Source organism: Galeopterus variegatus, unplaced genomic scaffold, assembly GCF_000696425.1.
Source record: "Galeopterus variegatus unplaced genomic scaffold, G_variegatus-3.0.2 Scaffold256, whole genome shotgun sequence".
Taxonomy (NCBI): Eukaryota; Metazoa; Chordata; class Mammalia; order Dermoptera; family Cynocephalidae; genus Galeopterus; species Galeopterus variegatus.
In genome coordinates, this window is record NW_007726367.1 from 326,000 (window position 1) to 351,047 (window position 25,048).

Below are 25,048 nucleotides of genomic sequence, written 5' to 3' on the forward strand. Positions count from 1 at the left end.
GCGTCCTGGGAAGTGCAGGTTGTTTAGACTTCACACATTGCATGTCAGTAGCACCTCCCCTTTCCATTGTGACAACTGAAAATGTCTCCTGATGCCTGCTACAGGGCAACATCGCCCCAGTAGAGAACCACCAAGTTAGATATAACAAGGGGCCTTCCTGAGTGAGGCCACTTTGCCATGTGTAGACTCTTAGACTTCTCTATCTGAAAGGGCTCTGATCACCTGGTCCCAACTCTGTTTTTCAGAAGTGGGAACACCCAGAAAGAGGGTCTGAGTTGGTGGTGAAGTGAGATCTGGAACTGGGCTTCCTGCCCCTGAGCGATGCTCTTCCTCTCCCCCAGCAGCAGCCTGGGGCATTAGAACAGGAGGGGCCCCAGAGTTAGCAGGCCTGGGACTCAGTCCTTGCCACAGGTCTCCAGAGCCGTGGGCCTGGGATGGAGCATTTGTCCACATGATGAAACAGGAGGATAATCCCTGTAATAACCACACCCGTCCTGCCTGCCCCAGCCCTCAATGTGGGTGTAATCTAGGGGTCCCTTACCTTAACAAGCGTCTCCAGAGCCGTGGGCCTGGGATGGAGCATTTGTCCACATGATGAAACAGGAGGATAATCTCTGTAATAACCACACCCGTCCTGCCTGCCCCAGCCCTCAATGTGGGTGTAATCTAGGGGTCCCTTACCTTAACAAGGTGAAATGGAATGACAATCTCTCTCTCTCTTTTTTTAATTGAAACATAATTGATTATACATGTTTGTGGGGTACAGAGTTGTATCTATACCTGTGTACAATGTGTGATGATCAAATCAGTATAATGAGCATGTTCATCATCACAAAATATAATCATTCCTTGTGTCTGTTAACCAATTTCTCCCTAACCCTTCTCTCTCCTCCTTGGGATGACAATCTGTACCCAGCAGGCTGTTTATGATGCTGGCCGTCTTCTCCTCCATTTCCTTTTCGGCACGTCTGGCTCTTTTTATGTCACAGAGACGTGAAAACTGATTGAGTGGGCAAATCCCCTGCTTTGGAGAAGACTAGACCTCTTAGTAATAATGAACACCAATGCCTGTATAATACCTTCAGATTTACATCACGCGTTCACATAGGTCATTTCATTTGGTCTTGGCCAAATCCTGTGAGGGCCAGGTGGGAGTTACTGTTCTCAGTTTACCCATGAGGATGGAAGCTCAGAGAAGCCAAGGTGTCATGTGCGAGCACAAACAGGCCTGATGTGAATCAGGTCTGGCTGACCCCAGGTCTTCCATTTTTAAAAGATAGAATTGCGCAGCAGGTATGTAAGTAAATCCTGTTTCATGGTTAGTCAAGGCCAGAAATGTTAGAGCAGTTCTATTTTGATGGTTCTGAACAGACATGATCATGAACAGACATTGCAATTTCCAGACCTCATTTTGTTTCCTTTTTCTGCAGGGTGTGCCTTGCCGAGGTGTACCAGGATAAAGCCCTTGTTGGAGATTTCATGAGTCGAAAATGTGACTATGAAGACCCAAAGGTAGGCCCGTGTGGTGTAGGTAGGGCTCAGCCTGCTCTGGCGGCAGGGTTTCTAGGTTATGGTCTGGTCCTCTGGGTCCCGTGGTGCCTCTGCCAGCCTTACAGACATGGGTTATTTTGCTGCTCATTTGGGATATCAACTTGTAAATTCTTTGGCTTTGGACTTCATTTGATCTGGTCCCAAGCATCAGTTTTTAGAGATCATTAGAAGTTGATGTGCTGCTTTGAAATGCTGCTGTGCCTTGCGCCTATTTTGTTAAGAAATTGGGACAGCTCTTCAGAAATTACTAACAGCTGGACTTCATGGACAGCCTGCAGATAGGGCAGGAGTTTTCTTCCTGAGTTCTCTGTGCAGGTGGGGCCGGGGCAGTGGCTGGCAAGGAACAAAGCTGTCTTTGGTGACCCAGACTTCTCTGATCTGTTGCTCAGAGCTGCTCCCGCTTTGCTCATTGAGCTGGCACTGGACTCTGCTTCCTGACTGTCAGGCCTGTGCCAGGCAAGGCCATGGGAAGGAGATGCAGCCTTGCCTTGAGGGAGCCACAGACGAATGGGACAGGCAGAGAAGTCAATGGCCGTGACAGAGCAGCACAGCCAGCTCCCGGAGGGTGGTAGGCATAGACTGCTAAGGTCAGGGAGGGAGAGTCAGGAATGCTGTTGGATGCAAATGACACAAACACTCAGCCTCACAGGGGTTTAGGGCTTCCTTTTTCCCATATGCCAGGCAGACTGGAGCTAGGCAGTCCTGGGTGCAGCAAAGCAGAGATGTCATCAGGTTCCCAGACTCATCTGTCACTTCTCTGTCTGTCCTTAGCGGTCAGCTTTCCATCCTTACGCCAGTCACCCCTTGGTTACAAGTTGACTGCTAGTGCTCAGGTTCCAGTGCAACACAGTCTCAGGGCAGGAAGAAGTGAGAGAGAGACTGCACTGGGCCCACAGACCCTTGTATCAGGGACAGCCTTTTCCAGAAGCCCCTGGCAGATGACTGGGAAACAGTTATCTGGCACAAGGGACCAAGGTTGCCATGAGTGGCTTAGACAATCCTTATTCATCCCAAGAGGCTGGGCATCCTGTCTCCCCAAACTAAATCGGGGCCAGCTCCACCTCTAAGAAAGAACGAGGATAAACAGAATAGGCGACCCACACTATCTGCCATAGAGGGCTTTGCAAAGTTTTCAGCTCTGGATGAGACTCGAAAGCCACAGGGCCAGTTGAGGCAGGGGCAGGAGAGAAGAGGGAGTGTGGTGCCCTGTGGTTAAGGGTTAGGGCTGCAGCCAGGTGCAGCAGGGGCTGTGTCCTGCGCAACCATGGTACCAGGGGAGGAGCAGGAATTTATCCTGGCGCATTGGACACAGGGTGAACAAGATTAGTGTGCTTATCAGATCTGGTCTGGATTGAGATGGTTGCAGTGTGGTATAGAGGAGGGGACTGATTTGGGATCCACCTGTTGAGTGTAGGGCTGGGGGAGGGAAAGGACGTAGACTCACCCAGGTGAACTGGGGAGAACCAGACCTGGGAGCAGAGGAGGGGAGCATGGCCTGCTGTCTGGAGGTACCTGGTAGGCATTCCGGGGACTGGGCTGGACTTGTTTGTGTCTTCCTGTCTGGGGCTTGGGAGAGAGAGCCAGCCATGTGCTGAGAGGGCCGTCAGCCTGTTATTTGGCACCCGGTGCTCCAGATTCCTGAGCGTAGTGGTGAGCGTCTATTGCCTCCTCTCCAGCCGGCCTTCTCAGGTCATGGATGACCTCTGTGGACTTGGGGAGACAGAAAAGGCAGAGGAGACAGTGCTGTCAGAGTTTCTTGGATGGATGGAACTGCTGTGGGAGTTTGTTACAAGATGTTTCTTGGTGCGTCTTGGCAAAATCTCCCTTTAGGGAAAGAAAGGGTTAATATCTCATTCTCTCCTGTTGAAAGGTTTGTGCCAAGGAGTTTAAAGAATTTGTGGAGAAGCTTAAAGAGAAGTTCAGTTCAGCCCTAAAGAATCCCAACTTTGAAATCCCAGACACACTCCAGGAGCTGTTTGCCAGGTAAAGTGCTTCTGGATGGTTCTGTGTGATCCTCCCAGAGCAAGAGGAAAAGGTCAACAGCTGGGACTGCCGGGTGTCTCCCTGTCAGCAGCCTGCGAAGCACACCCCACCCGCCTGCTTGCATTCCGCCTGGCAGCTCACCCCCCTGTCTCTCGTTTCTGGACATCTGATGTCCCTCCTCTCACGGGTGACTTGAACATAGGGAAGGGACCTTGCCACCCCACTGGGCACTCGCGTTCCTTCTCCCTGCTGCTGGCTTAATTAAGGTTTCCTTGCCTGGTTGGTGAACTTCCTGCTGAGATCTCTCACCTTGTAATGTGCCCAAGGTTGTGGGGATTGTAAGCAACAGGGCCAAGATTTGACCTTGGGTGGGTCTGACTCCAGAGCCCCTGCTCTTCCCAGCATAACCACTTAACATCTGGAAAAGACTGTATCTGGATTTGAACACAGAACTCTGAAATTTTAAAATCCTAAGTTCTGTGAACGAGGCCTGTTTCCTTGGCATCATCAAAATGTGAATCCCTTCTCTCCACTTTCTCATCTAGAAAGTACTTCTAGCCACTGTGTTTCTGAATTTCTTCCTAAAAGAGGTGTCATTGATCTGTCAGTTCCTATTAGTGAACCATACAATACCTTTGCTCTCTGCATCTCAATTGGAAATCTCATTCTTTCATTCAACAAATGATTTGTGTAGTGTCCACTGCGTGCCAGGCCTAAGGAGTGATTTGTGGTCATTTGCTGAGTTGATACCCTTGAGCTATTTTTTGGGTTTTTTTGTTTTTGCAGTGGACCATTCCCAGAATTCCCAAATGGCATGATTTATGTTCACTCTTAAAGGTTAGCTAGTGGTCTGTTTACATATTTGTAATTTATATCCCGACATATTTTCAGCAAAGTTGTGAGGCAACTTTGAGCCATCAAAGAAGACAGTTAAAATAAAGATTTTTAAAGGAGAGCTCAAGAACCATTTAGAAGAAAGAAAAAGTCACAGTCCTAACTGGTTAACGCTAATTTTGATCCTCAGCATTCTTGCAGATGAAGCAAAATAGAAAATGGTTCCATATTTTTCCCTGCTTGGCTCAAAAGAGTTCACCTGCTTTTCTGAAAAGTTGCTTTTTCTTGGCACTAAATTTTAGGAAAAATTTTCTGTCATGAAGATGAATTTTTACTTTAGCTTTGTAGAATGTCTTACAAGTGGCCAGGTTTTTAAAATCAGTTCTATGATTTATTTTTATATTTATTTGCTTGGCATGAACACAGTAAAATGATATTAAGTGAAACTCGAAAAAGAGATGGGGAAATAATCTGTAATTCCAGCACCTAATATAGCTATTCTCTTTGGGGTATTTTCTTTATCGTGATTTATTTTTTAATTGACAAATAATAATTGTATATATTTACGGGGTACAATGTTATGTTTGTTATGTACACATTGTAGAAAGATTAAATCAAGCCAATGAACATATCCATCACTTCACCAACTTATTTTTTGTGACGAGAATGTTAAAAATCTATTACATCAAGCCAATGAACATATCCATCACTTCACCAACTTATTTTTTGTGACGAGAATGTTAAAATGTTTAACAGTTTTGAAATATACAACACATTGTATTAACTGCGCTCACTGTGCAGTGCATAGGTCACTGAAACTTATTTCTCCAGTCTAACTGAGACTTTGTACCCTCTGATCAACATCGTCCCCTCTCCCCCAGCCGCTGGTAGCCTCCTTTCTACTCTCTGTTCCTCTAAGATCAACTCTAACTGAGACTTTGTACCCTCTGATCAACATCGTCCCCTCTCCCCCAGCCGCTGGTAGCCGCCTTTCTACTCTCTGTTCCTCTAAGATCAACTTTTTTAGATTATGTTTGGGTATTTTCTTCCAGTCTTCTTTCTTGTGCTTGTCTTTTTCATTGAAATTAGCCCACAGTTTTATATCCTGCTCCCTTAACAATGAGCAGTGGCTCCTTGGCAATTCACATTTTCCCATGTTGCTTCATAATTGCCAGTGTGTGAACATCTCTCATTTTCTCAGCCCTCATTTTTATGACAGGTTCATGTGATGGGAAGAACATGGTATATTCTCATTTTAATTTGCATGTACAGTGTTTGACATTTGTGAGTTTTAACATTTTCCTCAACGTTTTAGCCAGTAAATGGCCATCTTGAGCAAGCATCAGCTCAGTTAGAGAAGATCTGCTGTGTTTCACTGACATGCTCCTTTTGTTTCTTGCACAGATACCGAGTTTTGGCAATTGGAGATGAAAAAAATCAAATCAGGAAAGAGGATGAACTTAATAGGCAAGTACTGAGATACAGAGTACATTTTCCTCAGCTACTTGATCTGGTTACCTACAGCCCAGCACAGGGGCAGTCTAGGGCCAAATCTGGCCCACCACCTGTTTTTGTAAATGAAGTTTTATTGGAACACAGCCATGCTGTGTTATCTATGCTGCTTTCATGTTAGAACATCAGAGCTGAGTAGTTGCAACAGAGTCCGCATAGCTCACAAAGACTAAAATATTTATTATCTGGCCCTTTATAGACAAAGTTTGCTGATCCTTAACCTTGAAGATTACTGGCCTAGCCTTAAGGTGGGCTAGGGAAATTGTTTCAACTCTCAGCCCATGAGCTTTCCAGGCAAAACTCTGGTTAGAAAACTCAGCTTTTTTTGCTTTTTTTTTTCCATCTTGGATAATATTCAGTTTGATTTTAGCTCTGTATTTTAGTGAGAAACCTATCCTCTTTGGAGAAAAGCTTGGTTAGAATTAGAAGGAAAGAAAATGTAAGTACTAAGTACATTTGTTAGTTATCATAAATCCTGTTCCAGGTTATTGAGACCCTTTACCTGCTAGATGGAAACTTTTTTCCTGCAGAAATTAACCAGGTAGTAAAGTCTAGACACCATTGCTTATTTTATTTTGTGAATAATTTTGGCATTCATGTCACTTCCGTGAGATTGAAAGCTTTTGTTTTTACTGAGAACTTCCCCCCATAATGAATGGTGCCCTGTGGCCACAGCCTCATGTGGTCCTGCCGCCACCCTGTTTCTTTTTCAGCGAGGATGACATCCACTTTCTGGTGCTCCAGAACCTGATCCAGAGCACGCTGGCTCTCTCGGACAGTCAGATGGAGTCCTGTCAGTCATTTCAGGTGGGAACAAGCTTTCCAGCAGTACAGGTGGGACGTGGGGCCCTTCAGAGGCTGGGTCTGGGAAAGTGTTTTCTCCTGCTCTTCTCACCTGCAGGGTCTCTGGGTGTCCCTTCTTCCCAAGACTCTGGCTCTCCCTTCTTTCATCTTTATTTTTTTGTTGTTTTATTTTTATTTTACATGTTTACAGTTTATAGCTAGATGATTGGATATATGTATACATTGTAAATTAATCATCACAATTAAGGTAATTAGCATATCTGTCATCTCATATAGTACCTTTTTTTTTTTTTTTAATGGCAAGAACACTCAGGATCTACCCTCTTAGAACATTTTAAGTACACAGTACAGGGCTAGCCGGTTAGCTCAGTTGGTTAAAGCACAGCCTTATAACACCGAGGTCACAAGTTCAGATCCCGGAACTGGCCAACCACCAAAAAAAAAAAGAATCAGTACACAGTAGTTTTGTTACTTGTCGTATTCATGCTGGACATTAGATCTCCTATTAGAACCCGTTCATCTTATGTAACTGAAGCTTTGTACCAGCATCTCCCCGTATCCTTCACGTTTCAAGTGTGGGGGCAGGATCCAGTGGCCTCCAAAATCCCTTCCGGGGCTGAGGTTTTAAGTCTAATGTTAAAGACAGGAAACTAGGCAGAAGAGGAAAAGTGGCAAATTGGGCAGAGTGGCAGAGGAACTGAGAAAGGGATTGAACTGTACTGCTTGTCTTCTCAAGTCATAACTTACCATGCCAGGATGTTTTGTTTGAAAGCTGCCTGTCTGCGGGCAATGAGTCGTAACATCTCCTGAGCTGTGCTGCTGCTTTACTGTGCTGTGGGAGGGTGGAAGGGAGGGAAGCAAATTCCATTTAACTCTACATGGAGCCTGGGAGGTCAGTGGCCTTACTACTTTGTACAAATATGGAACCTTGAGGTTCAGAGAAGTTATAAGATGGGCCTGAGGTCACACAGCTCAGTCATCACAAGACCCCAACAGAGGGGTGCTGAGAGGGGCCTGCTCCCCAAGCCAGTGCTGCCCAGGGCGTTCTTCATTCTCCCTTAGTTTTAGTGACTTTCAAGTGGGAGCCTATTCACTTTTGTACTTAATCTCTATACCTAAAAATCTCCTTTGGCTTACATTACAAATCAACCCTGTTTAGAATGTGAGAAAAAAGGGCCGAGCCCGTGGCGCACTCGGGAGAGTGCGGTGCTGGGAGCACAGCGGCGCTCCCGCCGCGGGTTCGGATCCTATATGGGGATGGCCGGTGCGCTCACTGGCTGAGCGCGGGGCGGGCAACACCAAGCCAAGGGTTGTGGTCCCCTTACCGGTCACAAACAGGACAAAAAAAAAAAAAGAATGTGAGAAAAAAAGAAAACGAAGGGATGATATTTTCAAATCCCACTGATGAATTTAGATGGGCGGGGTCCCAAACTTTAAGGGCAACTCTGAGTCAACTGGAGAACTCTCTTAGCCTGCGGCCCCCCAACCCCCACTCTCAGAGTAGAGGGATTGAATCGGGAGTCAACGTGGGGGCCCTAACAAGTATTGCTGTACTGATGCTGGAGGTCCACCAACCACCCTTGGGGAAACACTGTGTAGATGCATGGGGGATGCTGCAAATACCTCGTTGGCCTGTACTTGTTTCTTTGGGCACTAGGGGGGCTGGGAGGATGGAGGAAATGGAGCTGTTTAAAGCAAACATGTGGCCAGGTGTGAATGCCTTGCTTCAGAGCAGCACCCTGGCCCTAGTTGGTCTACAGCCATGTGAGGCCTCTGCAAATTGAGACTGAGTGTTCATTTGATCTCCTGATGTGCATGTGACTCTTGCAGGGGCATCTGGGACCATCAGATCAAAGGCCCGATAAATGTTTCCATACACTTGGTTGGGCCCTTGAAGCCTTTGTTTTATTTTCTTGTACGTACATTTCTGAGTGAGAGGTTGGTCTCAGTGCCATGCCCCTGCCCCCGCATATTGCAGACATTGTGTTGCTTCGCCCCCCGTGGATTTGTCACCCCACTTCCCCTGGGTGACCGAGACGCAAAGGATTACTCAGAGCCCATATCTTCTGAGCAGTGAGAAGCCCTGAAGTGGGTAACTTCCCTGGGACTCTCCAGCAAGAGGCAACCCTTCCTCGGGAAATTAACCCCAAATTGGGGTTCTCTTCCTGCATTTATTTTCCAGACCAGCAAGTTACAGGAAGAGACATAGGTGGGGTTATAGTTTAACAATATAGGCTGGTAACTTTCAGTGAAACAAGCCAGATGACTTTCCAGTAAGGCAATTAACAAAAGCTTGATCTTAGCAAACATTCCTTCTTACATCAATTTCTCAGTACCTTTACATAACAATCAGTAACTAGTCTGTCCTTGAGCCAGCAACCTTCTGTGCCACAAATCTTTATCTTACACCAGAGACTTACAGCCTGAGGAAAATTTCCAGTCCTCCACAAGGTCAATATTTGAAACTGCAAGACTTTGGAAAACCAGGCCCTATGAGGTACATATGCTTTATAGTATATTCCACAAGAGTGAAGCCCTGCCTGCGCCTGGACTTGCAGGGAACAAGAATGAGTAGAGGAGGGAACTAGTCCCAAGTAGCCCACACATCACATCTGGCCCCTTGGATTTGTTTTGTTGGCCCACACTTGTTTAAAGAGAAAACAAACAAACAAAAAAATTTTTTAAAAAAATTTACTGCCAACATTGCACATAAGAATCCAAATTTCTGACGTCATTGGTGGCTGTGGAGTGGACCTTCCAGTTCTCCTTGCTCCTGCTCAGTAATGGGTCAGAGCTGGGCGGGACCTCAGGAGTCCTTCCCACCACCCCTCAACTGAGAAGAGCCGGGCCCAGGGAAGGGACACTAGTTTTAAACCCATTAATAGCAAAAGCTATGCTCCTGTGCTCCAGACAGGCCTTGTCCCTGGTCTCAGGTGCTGTTTTATTTCCTGCAGTTGGTCTCCAGGTGGTGTACAGGCTCCGATGGGGGGTAGCCGAGGGCTAGTGTCTCCCTCCACCCCAGGAGAGTAAGAAGTCCCATGAGAAAGACCACCGGCCTGCCCGGCCTCTCCTCCCCCAGCAGGAAGCAGGACTCTTCCTCAGTGGGGACTGGAGGGTCATTAGCGATGGTGTCAGAGCCCCATGTGGGATCCCAGCAGCACCCGCTACAGGCCAAGGAAATGTGGGGCAAGGAAGTGGGCGGAAGGCGTGAGCATGCAGGCAGCGTGGCCCCCGACCCCTTGGTGGTCTGAGTGGGCGGCCACGCTCCCCCACTCACCGCAGTGCTCTCAACGCTCTTGTGCCAGCAGCATTGCATGGGGAGTATGCCCATCCAGCAATTGTCTTCTGAAGGAGGGAAAGGGCAAAAGTCACAGAAGGCTTGCTCCAGCACTGGACTCAGCTTCCACTGCTGTCGTCTGGGAGGAAGGACTGATGACATCACAGCCATGTCCCCACTCCGACTTCCTCCCCTCTGTCCTGTGCAGCGCGTTTTCCCGCAGGGCCTGCTAGTCTGCACACCCAGGACTGTCTAGACAAGTGCTGTCTAGAGAAAGCAAGGTTGTGTGGGCCAGGGCTGGCAAGCTCCCAGAACACTCCTGTGCTGCCCGTACCCCCAACTGACACCACCCAGGCTCCCCACCCCTCCGTCCCTCTGCCAGAGGTTGCTGTGCTGTCCTGGTTTACCCTGCCTAGCTGTGTGGCCTCAGAGGAGCTCTTAAATACCGTGTGCCTCAGTTTCTTCTGTCACTAGGAGGTCCCAGGGGCAGGGCCATCAGGGAAACTTCCAAGCCTAAAATTCTTAGACCATGACAGCACTTTTGAGGAGACAGGCTAGCAGGAACTCAGGCTGGCATGCTAAATGTTCAGGAACTGTGGGTTGGTGGAGCCAGCCCTTTTCAGTAACTCAGAGCAACAGACCAGCCAGCCCTGCTGTGCTTTAAGCGGCTCTTCCTCCGGGTGGGGCACAAGTCCGTGCGTGAGACTCAGCTGGCCGAGCCATGAAGTCACCATGGCCTGGCCCGCAGAGAGCTGCTGAGCTTCGGGGCCAGACACCACCTTCACTGGGGCTCCCTGCTGGGCACCAGGTGCTGTGTGTGCTCCTGGGACTTCCAGACAACAAATAAACAAACAAGATCCTCTCAGGGAGAGGCAGCTGCCTCAGAGAAAAGAAAGCAGGATAATGTAGTACACGTGACTGCAGAGGAGCGGGGTAGTGAAGGATCTGCTGTTGGAGGGAAACATTTTAGCCGAGACCTGACTGTTCAGGAGTCAGCCATGCACAAATGGGGGGCACGTGGGGATGCCTTGGATTTTCAGGAGGAAAAGTGAGAAGGCCCGGGAGGCTGGAGGCTGGTGACGGGTGGAGTTGTCAGAGGCGAGACCTGAGTGGGGCACAGGTCTCACTCACAGGGCTCTTGTCCATCACAGTAAGGACTGGATGTTGTTCCACCTGGAAGGGAAGCCACTAGGGCCTTCAAAGCAGGGATGGAGCATGTAGTCTGATTTAGGCACAAAGGGATTACTGTGGCTGATGTGGAGAATGGCCTGCAGCTGGGGGAGGTGGCACAGGGAGACACAGGGAAACCAGCTAGCTGGTGACTGTGGTGAGAAGTGGTGGCATGGACTAGATGGGGACAGTATGGATGGTGTGAGCCAGACACATTCAGGGACGTCCAAATGGGTGGGTGAGAGGCTCAGGGACAAGGTAGTGTCAGAGCTGGTTTTGCGCTGACTCCCATGTCCACAAAAAAAAAAAAAAAGAAAGAAAGAAAAAAAAGAAACAAGCTTGGGGGCAAGGACTTCTGTTTTCTCCGGCTGCCTGATTTTCTCTGTGGCCTCTGGAGGTGTGGCATGATGATGGCACTGATGGTCTGCAAGTTGGGATTATTGCCTTTCTACACACGTGCACGCACTTAACACACGTACGCACACTACATCAGTTCCTGGCTCCCCACTGTGTCCCTGATCACTTCCTTCCTTTGTAAGTGATTGGCTCCAGCTTTTCTGCATCCACATGTCCAGCTCCTTCCTCTGGCTGGCTGGAGGCCCTTGCTCACCCACAATGTGCTGTGTTGCAGACTTTCCGCCTCTACCAGGAGTACAAGGATCAGATCCTGGTGAAGGCCTTCATGGAGTGCCAGCAAAGGAGCTTGGTCAACCGGCGTCGGATCAACCACACGCTGGGCCCAAAGAAAAACCGGGCTGTGCCCTTCGTGCCGATGTCCTACCAGTTATCCCAGACCTACTACAGGTGAGCGCCCACTCAGGAGCCCTCAGCCAGCCAAGATGAGAGGCTGAGCCACGGGACCTCCATCTCCATCAGAGGCTGGGGGGCCTGGGCCTCTTGCGGCCTCCTGTGCAACGTTCAGCATCTGGGAAGGGGTTTCCTCAGCACCTGTCCCCTGCCTTGGGTGGGAGTATGGGGGACGCTGGCAGTATTTGGATTAGGGGCATTACTATTTTTGCAGCTAGTGTGTTTCCCTTTCTCTTGTCGGATGGGGTAAAATCAGTTGGAATTTAAGAACTGGTCCAGTTAGAAGTCACCCTCCTGGTTGGGCATAGCCTCAGTCCCTCATCTTCACAGCTCAGAGGCCCCTGAAGCCTCCTGCTTTGCAGGCTCTTGCAGCCTGTGGGGGCCTGGGGCATGGAGGTGCCTTCAGAGAAGTGTCTTCCTGAGGGATACTGAAACCAACACTCTGGGTCTTCTTTTGGTTCTTTCACCCCACCGCTGTACCAAGGACTCAAGGCACTTCCTCCTTCCTAAACCCTCACCCCTAATGGCCCTTTGTCCTCTGGGAAGTGGACATGGCAACAGAAGACACATGGCAGCAGGCCCCTTTGTCCTCTGGGAAGTGGACGTGGCAGAAGACATGGGTCCAAGTTGAACAAGGCTGTTTGAACTTAAGCCACTTCTCTGGACTGCATGTCCTCATCTGTGACTGAAGGCGGGTGGCCAGCAGATCAGGAAGACCTCTTGGGTCCCTTCTGTCTGCCATTGCTACAGGGTCATGGCTTGACTCTCTGGAGTCACCTTATGGAGATAATGAGATAGAAAACCTGTGTGTCCTCTCATCTCTGTATGAGATAAGAGCTGGTTTTGTGTAAAGATTATTATTGCAGAAAGCACACGCATAGTCCCTGGTCTGATTATCATGCATGCTGTGAGGGCAGAGCACTGGGGAGGGCCTCCTTGGTCAGGTAAGGGATAGGACCCCGCCTTGAAGGTGCTCAGGCGAGTGGGGAAGACACAGCAGTGCCTTCATTTCAGATGGGAAAGAGGGCATCAGGCAGAGGTTGGTGTGTTTAGAAAGGATTTGACCTGCTCACAGCCTGTCCTAATGAAGGCTCCCAACAGCCCGTCCCCAGTCAGGCACTTACTTTGTTTCTGTCTGTGCAGGATTTTTACATGGAGATTTCCGAGCACTATCTGCACAGAATCGTTCCAGTTCTTTGACAGAATCCGAGCTGCCGGCAAGTTGGACCAGCCTGATAATTTTTCTTTCAAAGACCAGGGTAATGACTCCACAAATGACCTGGTGGCATTTTCTTTGGACTGTCCTGGAGGACACTGTGTGGCCGCCCTGACCCTTTTCTCCCTGGGCCTTATTTCCGTGGATGTCAGGATTCCAGAGCAGATCATCGTGGTGGACAGTTCGATGGTGGAGAATGAAGTCATTAAAAGGTAAGAGCCAGCAGCAGCAGCAGCTGGGATGCTGGGCCACCACGCACGCTGCTCTGACGGCAGTTTGGGTTTGAGCATGTTCATGGAAACTAAGGCATCATCATGTCTCTTCATGGCTGTGGCATTTGCAATTTTATTTGCTCAATCAGCTGTTCTTTATTCACTCAACAACATGTATTGAGTTTCTCTCTTTGTGTCTGGCATTTGCCAGGCATTTGGTAGACAAAGGCAAGCAAGGTGTAGTGGTGGCTTTAGGTACTCATGGGGACAGGGCTTCACAGACCAGCAATTAGGAATTACAGTACAATGTCCACATAGTCTGCTGGGACCTCTCAGGTACTGTGGGAATCTGCCAGACAGAAGGACACAGGGCAGCATGGCAGGGAGAGGTAAGAGGAGGAGGTAGGGTTGTTCGAGGTTCCTCGAGGGCACTGTAGCTGAGTTGGGAGTCCAGGGCGAAGGGAGAGGTGTTTCTTGGGCAGAGAAGGTATTGGGAAGGTTTTCCAGGTGATGGAACAGCCCTTGCAGAGACATGGGTGTGAGCAGAGGGGTCAGCATGTGCGTGGGAGATGATGAGGGGCAGGAGTCTAGAGCAGCAGTCCACGCCATCCTTCACGTGATGAGGCACAGCCGCTACCAGGGATGGCCACAGCTATCTCCAGCCACCGCCGAGGCTGAGCCACAGAGGACCCAGGCGGAGCAGAGACGCCTGGGCCTGTGTGTGGTCAGCTAGGTCCCCCTTCTTTTCTAGCATGGGGAAGGATGGGGCCTTGGATGATGAGGAGGATGAAGAGGAAGACTTGGATGAAGGGGCAGGGGGCAAGCGCCGCAACGTTGAGGTGAAAGCCCGCCAGGCCTCCCACACCAACTTCCTGCTGATGAGGGGCTACTACTGCCCCGGCATCGTCAGCACCCGCAACCTCAACCCCAACGACAACATCGTGATCAACTCCTGCCAGGTGAAGTTCCGGCTGCGCCAAACCCCTGCGCCCACCCAGCTAGGGCCCACTGGTGAGTGCTCCCCATTGTAGCTGGGGGGAATGGGGAAGATCCTCACACCCATCCGTGACCCAGACCAGAGGCCAGGTGCATAGCCACAGCTGACACAGAAAAACACTCCTGTCCCGGCAGCCAAGCCAAGGAGTGTACTAGTCTCTAGTAACCACTATTCTACTCTCTACTTCTATGAGATAACTGTTTTAGCTTCCACATATGAGTGAGAACATATTGTATTCCTCTTTCTGTGCCTGGCTTATTTCACTTAACGTAATTTTCTCTAAGCTTATCCGTGTTGCTGTAAATTACTGCAAATGGCAGAATTTTATTCATTTTTATGGCTGAGTAGTATTCCAGTGTGTATATACCACATTTTCTTTATCCAGTTTTTCACTGATGGACTTTTAGGTTGGTTCCAAATTTTGGGTATTGTGAATACAGCTACAGTAAACATGGGAGTGCAGATATCCCTTTGACATGTTAATTTCCATTCCTTCGGATAGATTCCTAGTCAGTAGTGGGATTGTATGGTAGTTCTTGCATTCCGTAGTCTAGTGTTTTGAGAAACCTGACTGTTTTCCATAATGCCTATACTAATTCCCATTCCCACCAACAATGTGTGAGTTCTTTTTTCTCCACATCCTTGCCAGCATTTGTTATTTTCTGTCTTTTTAATAATAGCCATTATAACTGAGGTGAGATGATATCTCATTGTGGTTTTGATTAGCATTTCTCTGATGATTAGTGATGTCAAGCATTTTTTCATATACCTATTGACCATTTGTATGTCTTCCTTTGAGAAATGTCTATTCAGCTCATTTGCCCATCTTTTAATTGGATTATTTGGGTTTTTTTACTATTGAGTTGTTTGAGTTCTTTGTATATGCTGGATATTAATCCCTTGTTGGACACACAGTTTGCAAATACCTTCTCCTATTCTGCAGGTTGTCTCTTCACTCTGTTGTTCCTTTGCTGTGGAGAAGCTTTTTAGTTTGGTATAATCCCATTTGTTTATTTTTTCTTTTGTTGTCTGTGCTTTAGAAGTCTTATTCATAAAATCTTTGCACAGTCCTATGTCCTGAACATTTCCCCTCTGTCTTCTTCTAGAAGTTTTATAGTTTCAGGTCATACATTTAAGTCCTTAACCCATTTTGAGTTGATATTGGTATATTTTGAGAGACGGAGTTCTAGTTTCATTCTTCTGCTTATGGATGTACAATTTTCCCAGCATCATTTATTGAAGAGACTGTCCTTTCCCCAGTGTACGTTTTTGGCTCCTTTGTCAAAAAACAGTTGGCTCTAGGAAAGTGAATTTATTTCTAGATTCTCTATTGTGTTCCATTGGTCTATGTGACTGTTTTTGTGCCAGTGCCATGCTGTAGTGATTACTATAGCTTTGTAGTATATTTTGAAGCCAGGTTCTTTTTGCTCAGGATTGCTTAGGCTATTAGGGGTCTTTTGTGTTTCCGTATAAATTTTTGAGTTGTTTTTTCTGTTTCTGTGAAGTATGTCATTGGTAGTTTGATGGGGATTGCATTGAATCTGTAGATTGCTTTGGGTAGTGTGGTCATTTTGACCATATTGATTCTTCCAGTCCATGAACCCATTTTTTGGGTGTGTCTTCTTTAATTTCTTTAATCAGTGTTTTATAGTTTTCTTTATAGAGATCTTTCACCTCCTTGGTTAAATTTATTTCTAGGTATTTCCTGTTGTTGTGTTATTGTAAATGGGATTGCTTTCTTGATTTCTTTGTCTGCTTGTTGTTGGTGTATAGAAATGTTATTGATTTTGTATCCTGCAACTTTACTGAATTGTTTATCAGGTCTAGCAGTTTTTTGGTAGAATCTTTAGGTTTCTCTCTATATAAAATCATGTCATCTGCAAACAGGTACAGTGACTTCCTTCTTTCCAATTTTGATGCCTCTTATTTCTTTCTCTTGCCTAATTGCTCCAGCTAGGACTTCCAGAACTATGTTGAATAAAAGTGGTGAAAGCAGGCATCCTTCTCTTATTCCAGTTCTTAGGGGAAAAGCTTTCACCTTTTCTCCATTCAGTAGCTGTGGGCTTGTCATGTATAGCCTTTATTGTATTACGATACTTTCCTTCTATTCCTAATTTGTTGAGTCTTTATCATGAAGTGATGTTGAATTTTATCAAGTGCTTTTTCTGTGTCTATTGAGATGATCATATGGTTTTTTTCTTTCATTCTGTTGATGAGATGTATTACATTTATTGATTTGCATATGTTGAACCATCCCTACATGCCTGAGATAAATCCTACTTGATCAGGGTGTATAATTTTTTTGATGTGCCATTGGATTCAGTTTGCTAGTATTTTATTGTGTATTTCTGCATCTATGTTCATTAGGGATGTTCGCCTGTAGTTTTCTATTTTTGTTGTGTCCTTGCTTGGTTTTGGTGTCAGGGTAATGCTGGCCTTGTACTATGAGTTTGGAAGAATTCTGTCTACTTCAATTTTTTGAAGTAGTTTAAGAAGTATTGATATTCTTTAAATGTTTGGTGGAATTCAGCAGTAAAGCTATCTGGTCCTGGGGTTTTCTTTGTTGGGAGACTTTTTATTACTGCTTCAATCTCATTGCTTGTTATTGATCAGTTCAGGTTTTCTGTTTCTTCTTGGTTTGGTGTTAGTAGGTCATGTTTGTCCAGGAATTTACCCATTTCCTCTAGGTTTTCACATTTATTGGCATATAATTGCTCACAATCGTCTCTAGTAATCCTTTGTATTTTGGAGGTATCCATTGTAATGTCTCCTTTTGTATTTCTGACTTTATTTGAGTCTTTCTCTTTTTTTCTTGGTTAGTCTAGATGATGGTTTGTCAATTTCATCTTTTCAAAAAATCAACTTTTTGTTTGATTGATTTTTTGTATAGTATTTTTAGTCTCAATTTCACTTATGTCTGCTCTGATTTTTATTATTCGCATTCTCTTATTTTGGGTTTGGTTTGTGCTTCTCTTTCTGGCTTTTAATCAAGGTCATGCATCAGGGTGCAATTACACACAGCCAACCAGAGAGGATTATCAGGAAAAGCTGCAGTCTCCTCCCCACCCTGGCCTGCTCTCCACAGGGAACTTTTCACTGTTCCTGTGTTTAGTCTTCTGGCTATCTGCACAACTCTATGTCACACACTTTTATGACATTTTTAATTATTATCTTTTGACCCATCACTGTGAAAGATGAGTATTCTGTTCACAACATGATCTCTCGTCTCCTTTACTTCCAATTTTGACCCTTTTTTAGTTCATCTGTTGATTACACTTGACACTTTAAATAATGTCCTCAACCCTCCGTTTCTCCCACCCTCCATTTCAGGCAGTCTTTGCTCCCACCATATGAAATGAGAATCCTCAGGCCCCTCCCCTTCCTTGCACTTCTCTTCCTCCTTCCTGCTCTTTCCTAGCTCTGGTTGACTGTCCTTTCTGTGGACATCATTGACATCAGTGTTGTTTACCATTGGTTTTGTAACCATAGTTAGAATTCTTTGCTTTGTCTGGAGGTTGGATTGGGCAAAAATGTAGTGATAACCTACAGATGTGATCTTAGCAGAGACACCTTTTATAGGAAGCACCAGAAGCCAGCCCTGGCTAGCCTGGGCAAACATAGGACTGTGTTAGAAGGACCCTGGGTATCTCGTGGGGTCTAAGGAGCAGTGGATACGTGAGCATCAGGAAGGGATGGGCCCAGGACAGCCAGAGTCGAGGGCCTCACCTCCAGAGCTCTGCGGTGTATGTTTTTCAGATTCCAATTCCCTGCCCCTGTGCCCTTAACCTTACATCTTGAATAGGAGACTCATACCAGCCAGGGGGCATCCTGTCCAGTCAGGGGCAGTCAGGGACCCAGGATCAAGTACTAGGAACCTGACTGCCAGGGGCCCAACTTATCCACCTGAAGGTGACCCCTGTGGCTGTTCAGGGAGTAGGGAGTTGGTGCTGGAGTGTGTCCTGCCTCAGTATCACGTGTGTCTTGGTCTGGGGAGGGGCTTCTGTGGGGCTAACTTTGCTCTTCTTCCTGGTCTTCGCAGGCACTCCTCTGGAAGAGCTCAAGGTGGGAACCTCCTGCCTCCCTGACAAATTCACCAGGCTGATAGACCCCCAGGAAAACACCTGCCTCTGGGAAGAGTTTGTCCAGCAGGTGGAGCTGTCTGGGTATAAACCTGAAGACGTGTCTGCAGCCTTGGAGATCTGGAGGGCCGTGGCAGCCACGGGTTGCTTTGGGATTGACAAGGAGGAGCTGAGTAGACAATTCTGGGCCTTTGAGAAGACAGGTGGTGAGCGCACCAGGAAGTTCACAGACTATATCCAGGTGAGCCATGAGTCAGCCTGATACCTCCAAAGCAGAAGCTGCAGCCCACAGGCCAGACGCACACGGCAGATGGGCTCGCCGTGGGTCACATTATAGTGTGTTATGACAAAATTGAATTAGTTGTCAACATGTACTAATCAGGACATATTACCTAAAATCCAGCCTGTCCTGAATGTTAGAAGATCTGTCCACATCAAGCCCTGTTTCTTCAGCACACGCAGCTAGAGCCCAGCAGTGGCTGCCTCCAAGCCCCAGACCGGGCCTGTCCTCCCGGCTCTCGCTATCCCCACCTTCCCTGACATCCTGCACCCGCTCGGCTTTACTCACCACTTGACCTGCCTGGTTCCACTGAGTCATATCCTTAAGCCCAATGATGTAATAACACTGGGACTTTAAAGCTGCATCCCCTGGGACCTGACGTGTCCTCCTGGGCATGTCAGTGGTTGGTAGGTATCAGTCATTGTGTCAGTTGTTAGTGGCATGTGGAGGCATCTGCCTTGCACTGTTCCTGAGGGAGGAGCGGCTGGCTTGGGCCTTGCTGACTCCAAGGGCTGCGAGCCCCAGAGGACAGGGCTGTTCTGGGAAATCATCCACCTCTCATTTCCCCAGATTCAGATGGAAGCCACTGTTTGTCATTATCAAACGAGTCATTATGAGTGCAGGAAATACGGTGCACATGGTGTTTAATTGTTCATAGACTCTGGGTGCATCTGTAGCCCTGGGAGGGGAGCCGAAGTTCAGAGAGGGATGGGGCTTTCCCCAAGGCCATGCTGGCCGGCCCCGCCCAGGGCCCAGATGGCAAGGCTCTCAGCAAAACCCCTCAGACCCACACACCTGGAAGTGAGTCCTGGCTCCAGGCTGTCAACTGGGGAAAATTCCTTAAACCCTGAGTTATGGGGGTTTTATGTAAAAATAAAAAGACAGGTGACAGTGACCCCTGTGCTCCCCCTGGATAGGAGCCAGGCCATTGCAAGCAGGTGTGGTATAAAGATGAGAGGGGTTCTTGTCACTCACATGGGAGTAGAACGGCTTTTGTGGGAGGACATGGGGAGTCGGGTCCCATGGGAGGGCCTTGGCCAGGCAGAGGGAGGCTTGTGATGTCCCATCAGCTTGGAGGGTGCAGCAGGGTTGCACAAGGCTCATGCAGCTGACTGGTTTTATGAGTAGCCATGCTGAGGCTGGGGAGGGGCAGACGCTGCCCAGGGTCACAAGCTAGGTGGTGGCAACCCTGGGCTAGAAACCAGGCCTTGTCCTGATGAAACTGGGCTTGCTATCTGCTTAGGACACTCACCACACCAGGCAGGGGAGACAACTCCGTGCATCACCAGTGAGCAAACCCGACCATCCTGGGTTCCCAGACAGACCTTGTGTGTCTCCTACTCTTCTCAGGACCTCCTGGAGCGACACCAGGTGCTGGAAGTTGGTGGCAACACCATTCGCCTGGTGGCCATGGCCTCTGCCCATCCCTGGCTCCTGCACTTGGTGCGGCTAAAAGGCAAAGAGGACGCTGATGCTCAAAGAGAGGACACCCAGGCCAGACCCCCGGAGGGGCCTTCCAGCAAGGATGGTCCCCCTGTGGAGCAGGCACTGGCTTTTCAGGGTCCCCGGAGTGCCAAGAGGCGCTCCAGCCAGAGCAGGCAGCCTGATGCTGAGAGTGCCCAGAAGCCCCCCGCAAAGAAGCCCACACTCCAGGACTTGCGCTCGGGCCCCACCCTGAGGCCCAGAGCAGAGGAGGGCGCAGAGAGCCAAGCCCTGGCTGCACCCTTGGCTCCTGCAGACACAGCTGCAGGGGGCGCTGGGAAGGAGGACCAAGAGGGTGTCAGGGCACCCAGCTCCTCAGGCCAACAGCAGCTCCCAGAAGTCTCTGAAGACCCCAGAGGTACCGACCTGTCCCCTTCATCACCTTACCCCACCCCGCCTGCTCTCTGTCCTCAGACCTGATTGGCCCGACACTTTACTCCGAGAGTGGGAACCTGCGCCGGCCACAAGAGGGGCTTCATTTCAGCTTTTCATGGCTTAAACCCTGAGGGGGAAGCAGATCTTATAAATGTGTTCCCACTAGAGGGCAGACGCTTTCCCAAACCCCTGCAGAGATCTGTGAAGTACGGGGCAGGCATGCAGTGATTCTGGGGAGCTGCGTGTGCTGAGGTGTCCGGGGCCTCGGCCCTGTAGGGACTTGGGACACACATGTCCTGAAACACGCTCTTCCCCTGCCGCATCAGTCTTACTTGTAGTCAGCTGTGGCCTTTTCATGTGTTTCCGGTGTTTTTGTTTGCTTTGGGGCATTTTCCCTAAGAGATTTATACATGTGCTTTGTAGTCAGGGCTTCTGGTTGGAAAATGAGGTGTTCACTGGTTCCCTCTGGTGTGGGGGTCCTCGGGGCCTGGGAGCAAGCCCGTATGCTTGCATGCTGCAGCGGAGTGCTCTGGCTTCAGCCTCCACAGCCCAGCCACCACGAGCAGGGATGCCTGTGAGGAGAGGGGTCCTAGTGCCCTGCTCACTGCTCCATCCCTAGAGCCTATGTGTGCCTGCCCATGCTGGCCAACCAGTACCTTCTGGAAGGAATGGGGAGGAAGGGTTGGGCTCCTACTTTTTACATCTCCTACTTCTCCGCCTTTGTCAGGATTTACAGAGAGTTCTGTGGCTGGCAGCCTCTCCCAAGCAGCCCAGGAAAGGTGAGTATGATCTGGCTCAGGGGCTTGGGGCGGGGCAGGAGTGTGGGGCGCCTGTCCTCAGGGTTCCCAGATGGGGCACCGAGTGACTGTCAGTGATTAGCATGAGGGTGTCTCACGGAGATGCCGGCTGAGGCAGTCTGCCTAGCACACTGGTTCTCAGCAAGACACTGGGAAGAATGTAGTGGGCGAGGGTCAGATGTGCTGGACGTGTGCAGGGTCTAGAGCCAAGAGCCGTGCTTGCAGACTGGCCATTGCTGAGAACCATGAGTGGAGCTTTCCCATGTGCATCTCTGGGGCCTCCTCATGGCCTGCAGGGATCCCCCTCCCCATTGTTCAGAAGGGGAAGGGTCCCTAAGAGAGCCCTGCCCAAGGTCACATGGCCAGCCAGCTGTGGCCAGATTAACCCAGAGCTCCCACCTGCCAGCCAGGGCAGCTTCCACTGTTGGGATTTGCACCTTACCCCCCAGGATGACTGTGCCTGGAGTTAAGAGGTAACACGGGGGCAGGTGCACGGATATGAGGAGGGTCTTGCCCTCCAGAGCCAGAAGAGCCACCTTGGTGGCCCTCTCCACACTCGAGGTCCACAGAAGACCTTCTGGTGAGGGGTGACTCCCACTGCCAGGCCCAGCTGCCCTGTGTCCTGGCTCCTGAGAGCCCAGGCGTGGCCCTCCCAGGGTCCAGCCACAGCGGCCAGAGTCAAGTGACCAGCCAGTCAGGTCTGTCCCCCACCTGGGTTCTGTGTGGCAGATCAGTCCCTGGTTTAGTAGCAGAAAGCTTTCTCCAAAGGAAAGTACGTCTGGAAGCCTCCACGCAGCACAGAAGCAGAGTTTCTGGGTGAGACTTCTGTGAGCTTGGCCGAGGGGAGGCAGAACTGGCCCCGGGGGCTGGTGGGCCTGGAAAATCCATGAGCCCTAACTTTTGTCCTACTCCTGGTGGGGTAGAGTGACGTGAGGGTCATTGACTCATCATGGCCTTGGTTATGGCTGAGTCCGAGCAGGTCTCCACATCATGGCTCCACTCTGTCCAGACAGGAGGGGAGAAGAATGGGCAGAGAGCAGTCCTGTGACCTGGGCCAGGCTCCCAGCCCCCTGAGCCTCAGTGTCCTGTCTGCGAACAAGCTGTCCCTCCCTTCCCCACCGAGCCCTGATGCCAACTGCCTGCCCTGTAGGGACTGCGAGAGTGTCCGCTTCGTGGGCCGCCCGTGGCGCGTGGTGGACGGCCAGCTGAACACGCCGGTGTGCAAGGGCATGATGGAGGCCGTGCTGTACCACATCATGACCAGGCCTGGCGTGCCCGAGAGCTGTCTGCTGCAGCACTACCAGGGCGTCCTGCAGCCTGTCGCCGTGCTCGAGCTGCTCCAGGTGCGCATGTTGGGGATGGAGGGTTGGTGGCTGCCGCCTGCAGGCTTTGCCCACAGGCATGCGGCCAACCCCCCCAGGAGCCTTCTGCTGTGGGTGTCCCCACCTCACACTGACCTTCAGCCCTTTCCCTACCCTTGGCAGGGAGGCTCTGCCAAGTGCATCTGAGGCCCCCATGAAGTCATGTCCTGCCAGTCGAACTGTGGCCCCTGCACACTTCCCCCTCTGCCTCCAGCCCTGCAACCGCCAGCCCTGCCCAGGGCTCCTGCCCTCGGGCTGCCCCTCACAGTGGCTCTCACCAGCTCTGTGCTGTTGCCCACACAGGATGGGCATTCTTGGGACTCTTGTCTCTGACACTTTCTCTATACCAGGGCTCACAAGCTCACAAGCCCACGGCAGCCTGGCAGGTAGCTTTGTGATGCAGACTCTATGCCCACCGCTTCCCAAGAGAGGGCAGCTGTGCCCCAGCTCGGGTGATGGCTTCCCTGTGCTCCCGTGGCCCAGTGTGCCTGGGGCTCCAGCTCCTGGCGAAGGTGGAAACTTGAAGTTCAGTGCAAAGTTTCCTGAATGTTAAAGCACATAGAGGCCAAATAACCCCATCTGGAAGCCAGTGTGGGCCCACGGAAAGCCCCTGGCCCCAACCACTATGTAAATGCTGCTCATGCTGTTCCCTCTCCTGCCCCAGCCTTTTGTCTAAACTGTCCTGGTAAATCCCTACTCGTCTCTCAAGGCCAGCTTCAGGTGTCCCCTGCTCTGGGAAGCAGCTGCCTGTTCCGCAGATGCTGGAAGGATGAATGCACAGACAAGGGAGGGTGGCGCGCCCTGGAACCTGAGTGTCTGTCTCTCTCCTGCAGGGCCTGGAGTTCCTTGGCTGCATCCAGAAGCGCCTGCTGAGAAAGCCTGCAGCCGCCTCACTCTTCTCCAAACCAGCCGCCTCGCTCTTCTCTAAGCCCGTGATGGAAGAGGCGGAGGCACCCTCCAGCCAGAGCGAGAGCCCCCTGGTGTTCTACGAGCCCACGCTGGACTGCACCCTCCGGCTGGGCCGCGTGTTCCCCCATGAGGTCAACTGGAACAAGTGGATCCACTTATAGGGTGGCTGTGGTTACCACATCCATTCCCAGCCACCGCCTGCCATGCCATGCCCGCCTGCTGGTCTGCAGACCCAACTGGTGCCCCAGTGCTGAGCCTCCTGCAGCAGGGGGTGGCTGCTCTAGCCATAGCCTGATAGTCGTCCCCACTGTCCTGGAACTCTGGCCCATTCTCTTCCAGGGCTGCCCTTGAGACCCTGCTCATTGCACCCAGACTTGGTGCTTCATCTTCCAGCTGGGCTGGGACGTGGTGGCACAGCTGCCAGGCGACTTTGGTCCCTTCTGCTTCCTCCTCCCACGGCCTCTTACACGTTGCTTCAGGGCTTGGTTTTGGAACCCGGGTGGTGGTAGTTTGAGAGGCTCTGGGGGGCTTATCTGTCTCCCAGGGGCTTCCAAGGGGTGGCTGCCTTCCCAGGCATGAGCCTAATGTGTGGACCTCAGTCATCATCCGTGGGCCAGTGGGGGCCGCCGGCCTTCACTTCACCCTGCACACCTCACATTCCAGACCCCAGCCCCACGGCAGACTCCCTCTGCCTCCCCGAGTGCCCCGAGCAGAAGGGCCACGTGGGAGGCTTGCCATGGAGAGTGGGGGTGTGCCCTGTGGCAGGGCCCAGCAGAGACTGCGCCTCCTCTCCAGGCAGGGTGTTCTGCCCCCGGAGGCTGGGATTGAGCTGCCCAGAAGTCCCCTTCTTAGCCTTGTAAGAGAGACGCTCTCCTCTCGCACCTGACCTTCTCTCTCGGCTCTGGCTGGTGATTTCCTGCCAGCTAGAAGTGAGGGATCCCTGTAGGTTTTGATTTTGTTTCATTTTCTTTTACCCTCTTTCCTCATTTAAGGAAAACATCCCCCTAGCATGTATTTATTTATTTTTTATTAAAGTGAAGTAAAAGGCATCCAGTTTTGTGTTTCCTAAAGAATTGCTGACCCCTGGGGGACTCCCTGCTCTCAGCTGTGGCACCGCTGGGAATGGCCATTCCCAGGAAAACCAAAAAAAGTGGGAGGGCGCTGGGGCGAGTGGTGGTCTTTGGGATGGAGAGGGGCTGCACAGCCCCTCATCACCTCCTCACCCTTAAAAGCCCACCACCTTCGCAGATCAGCTCCCAACCCGCAGCCGGTTCTGCATGGCCAGTGCTGTCCACAGGTCACAGAGATCACAGAGGTTGCAGGCGTGCGGGATGCACTTGGCCCCTTGGAGTTCTCTTTAGCTCAAAGAGGTTGAATTTTTTTTTTTCAGTTCCCAACATCT

The 25,048-nt window shown here is 50.1% G+C and overlaps 1 protein-coding gene across 1 annotated transcript in view; it reads left to right on the forward strand.

Moving 5' to 3' along the window:
* Positions 1–24,695, forward strand: part of GTF3C1 (general transcription factor IIIC, polypeptide 1, alpha 220kDa) — an 85,233-nt gene extending 60,538 nt beyond the window's left edge. The window contains exons 26-37 of the mRNA XM_008566614.1: positions 1,431–1,512; positions 3,422–3,534; positions 5,773–5,835; positions 6,594–6,687; positions 11,763–11,935; positions 13,082–13,366; positions 14,118–14,377; positions 18,403–18,683; positions 20,073–20,562; positions 21,307–21,358; positions 22,527–22,719; positions 23,571–24,695. Coding sequence (XP_008564836.1) covers positions 1,431–1,512; positions 3,422–3,534; positions 5,773–5,835; positions 6,594–6,687; positions 11,763–11,935; positions 13,082–13,366; positions 14,118–14,377; positions 18,403–18,683; positions 20,073–20,562; positions 21,307–21,358; positions 22,527–22,719; positions 23,571–23,807 — 2,323 coding nt within the window. The 3' untranslated portion in view covers positions 23,808–24,695. The remainder of the gene's footprint in view (positions 1–1,430; positions 1,513–3,421; positions 3,535–5,772; positions 5,836–6,593; positions 6,688–11,762; positions 11,936–13,081; positions 13,367–14,117; positions 14,378–18,402; positions 18,684–20,072; positions 20,563–21,306; positions 21,359–22,526; positions 22,720–23,570) is intronic.
* The last annotated feature ends 353 nt before the right edge of the window (positions 24,696–25,048 follow it).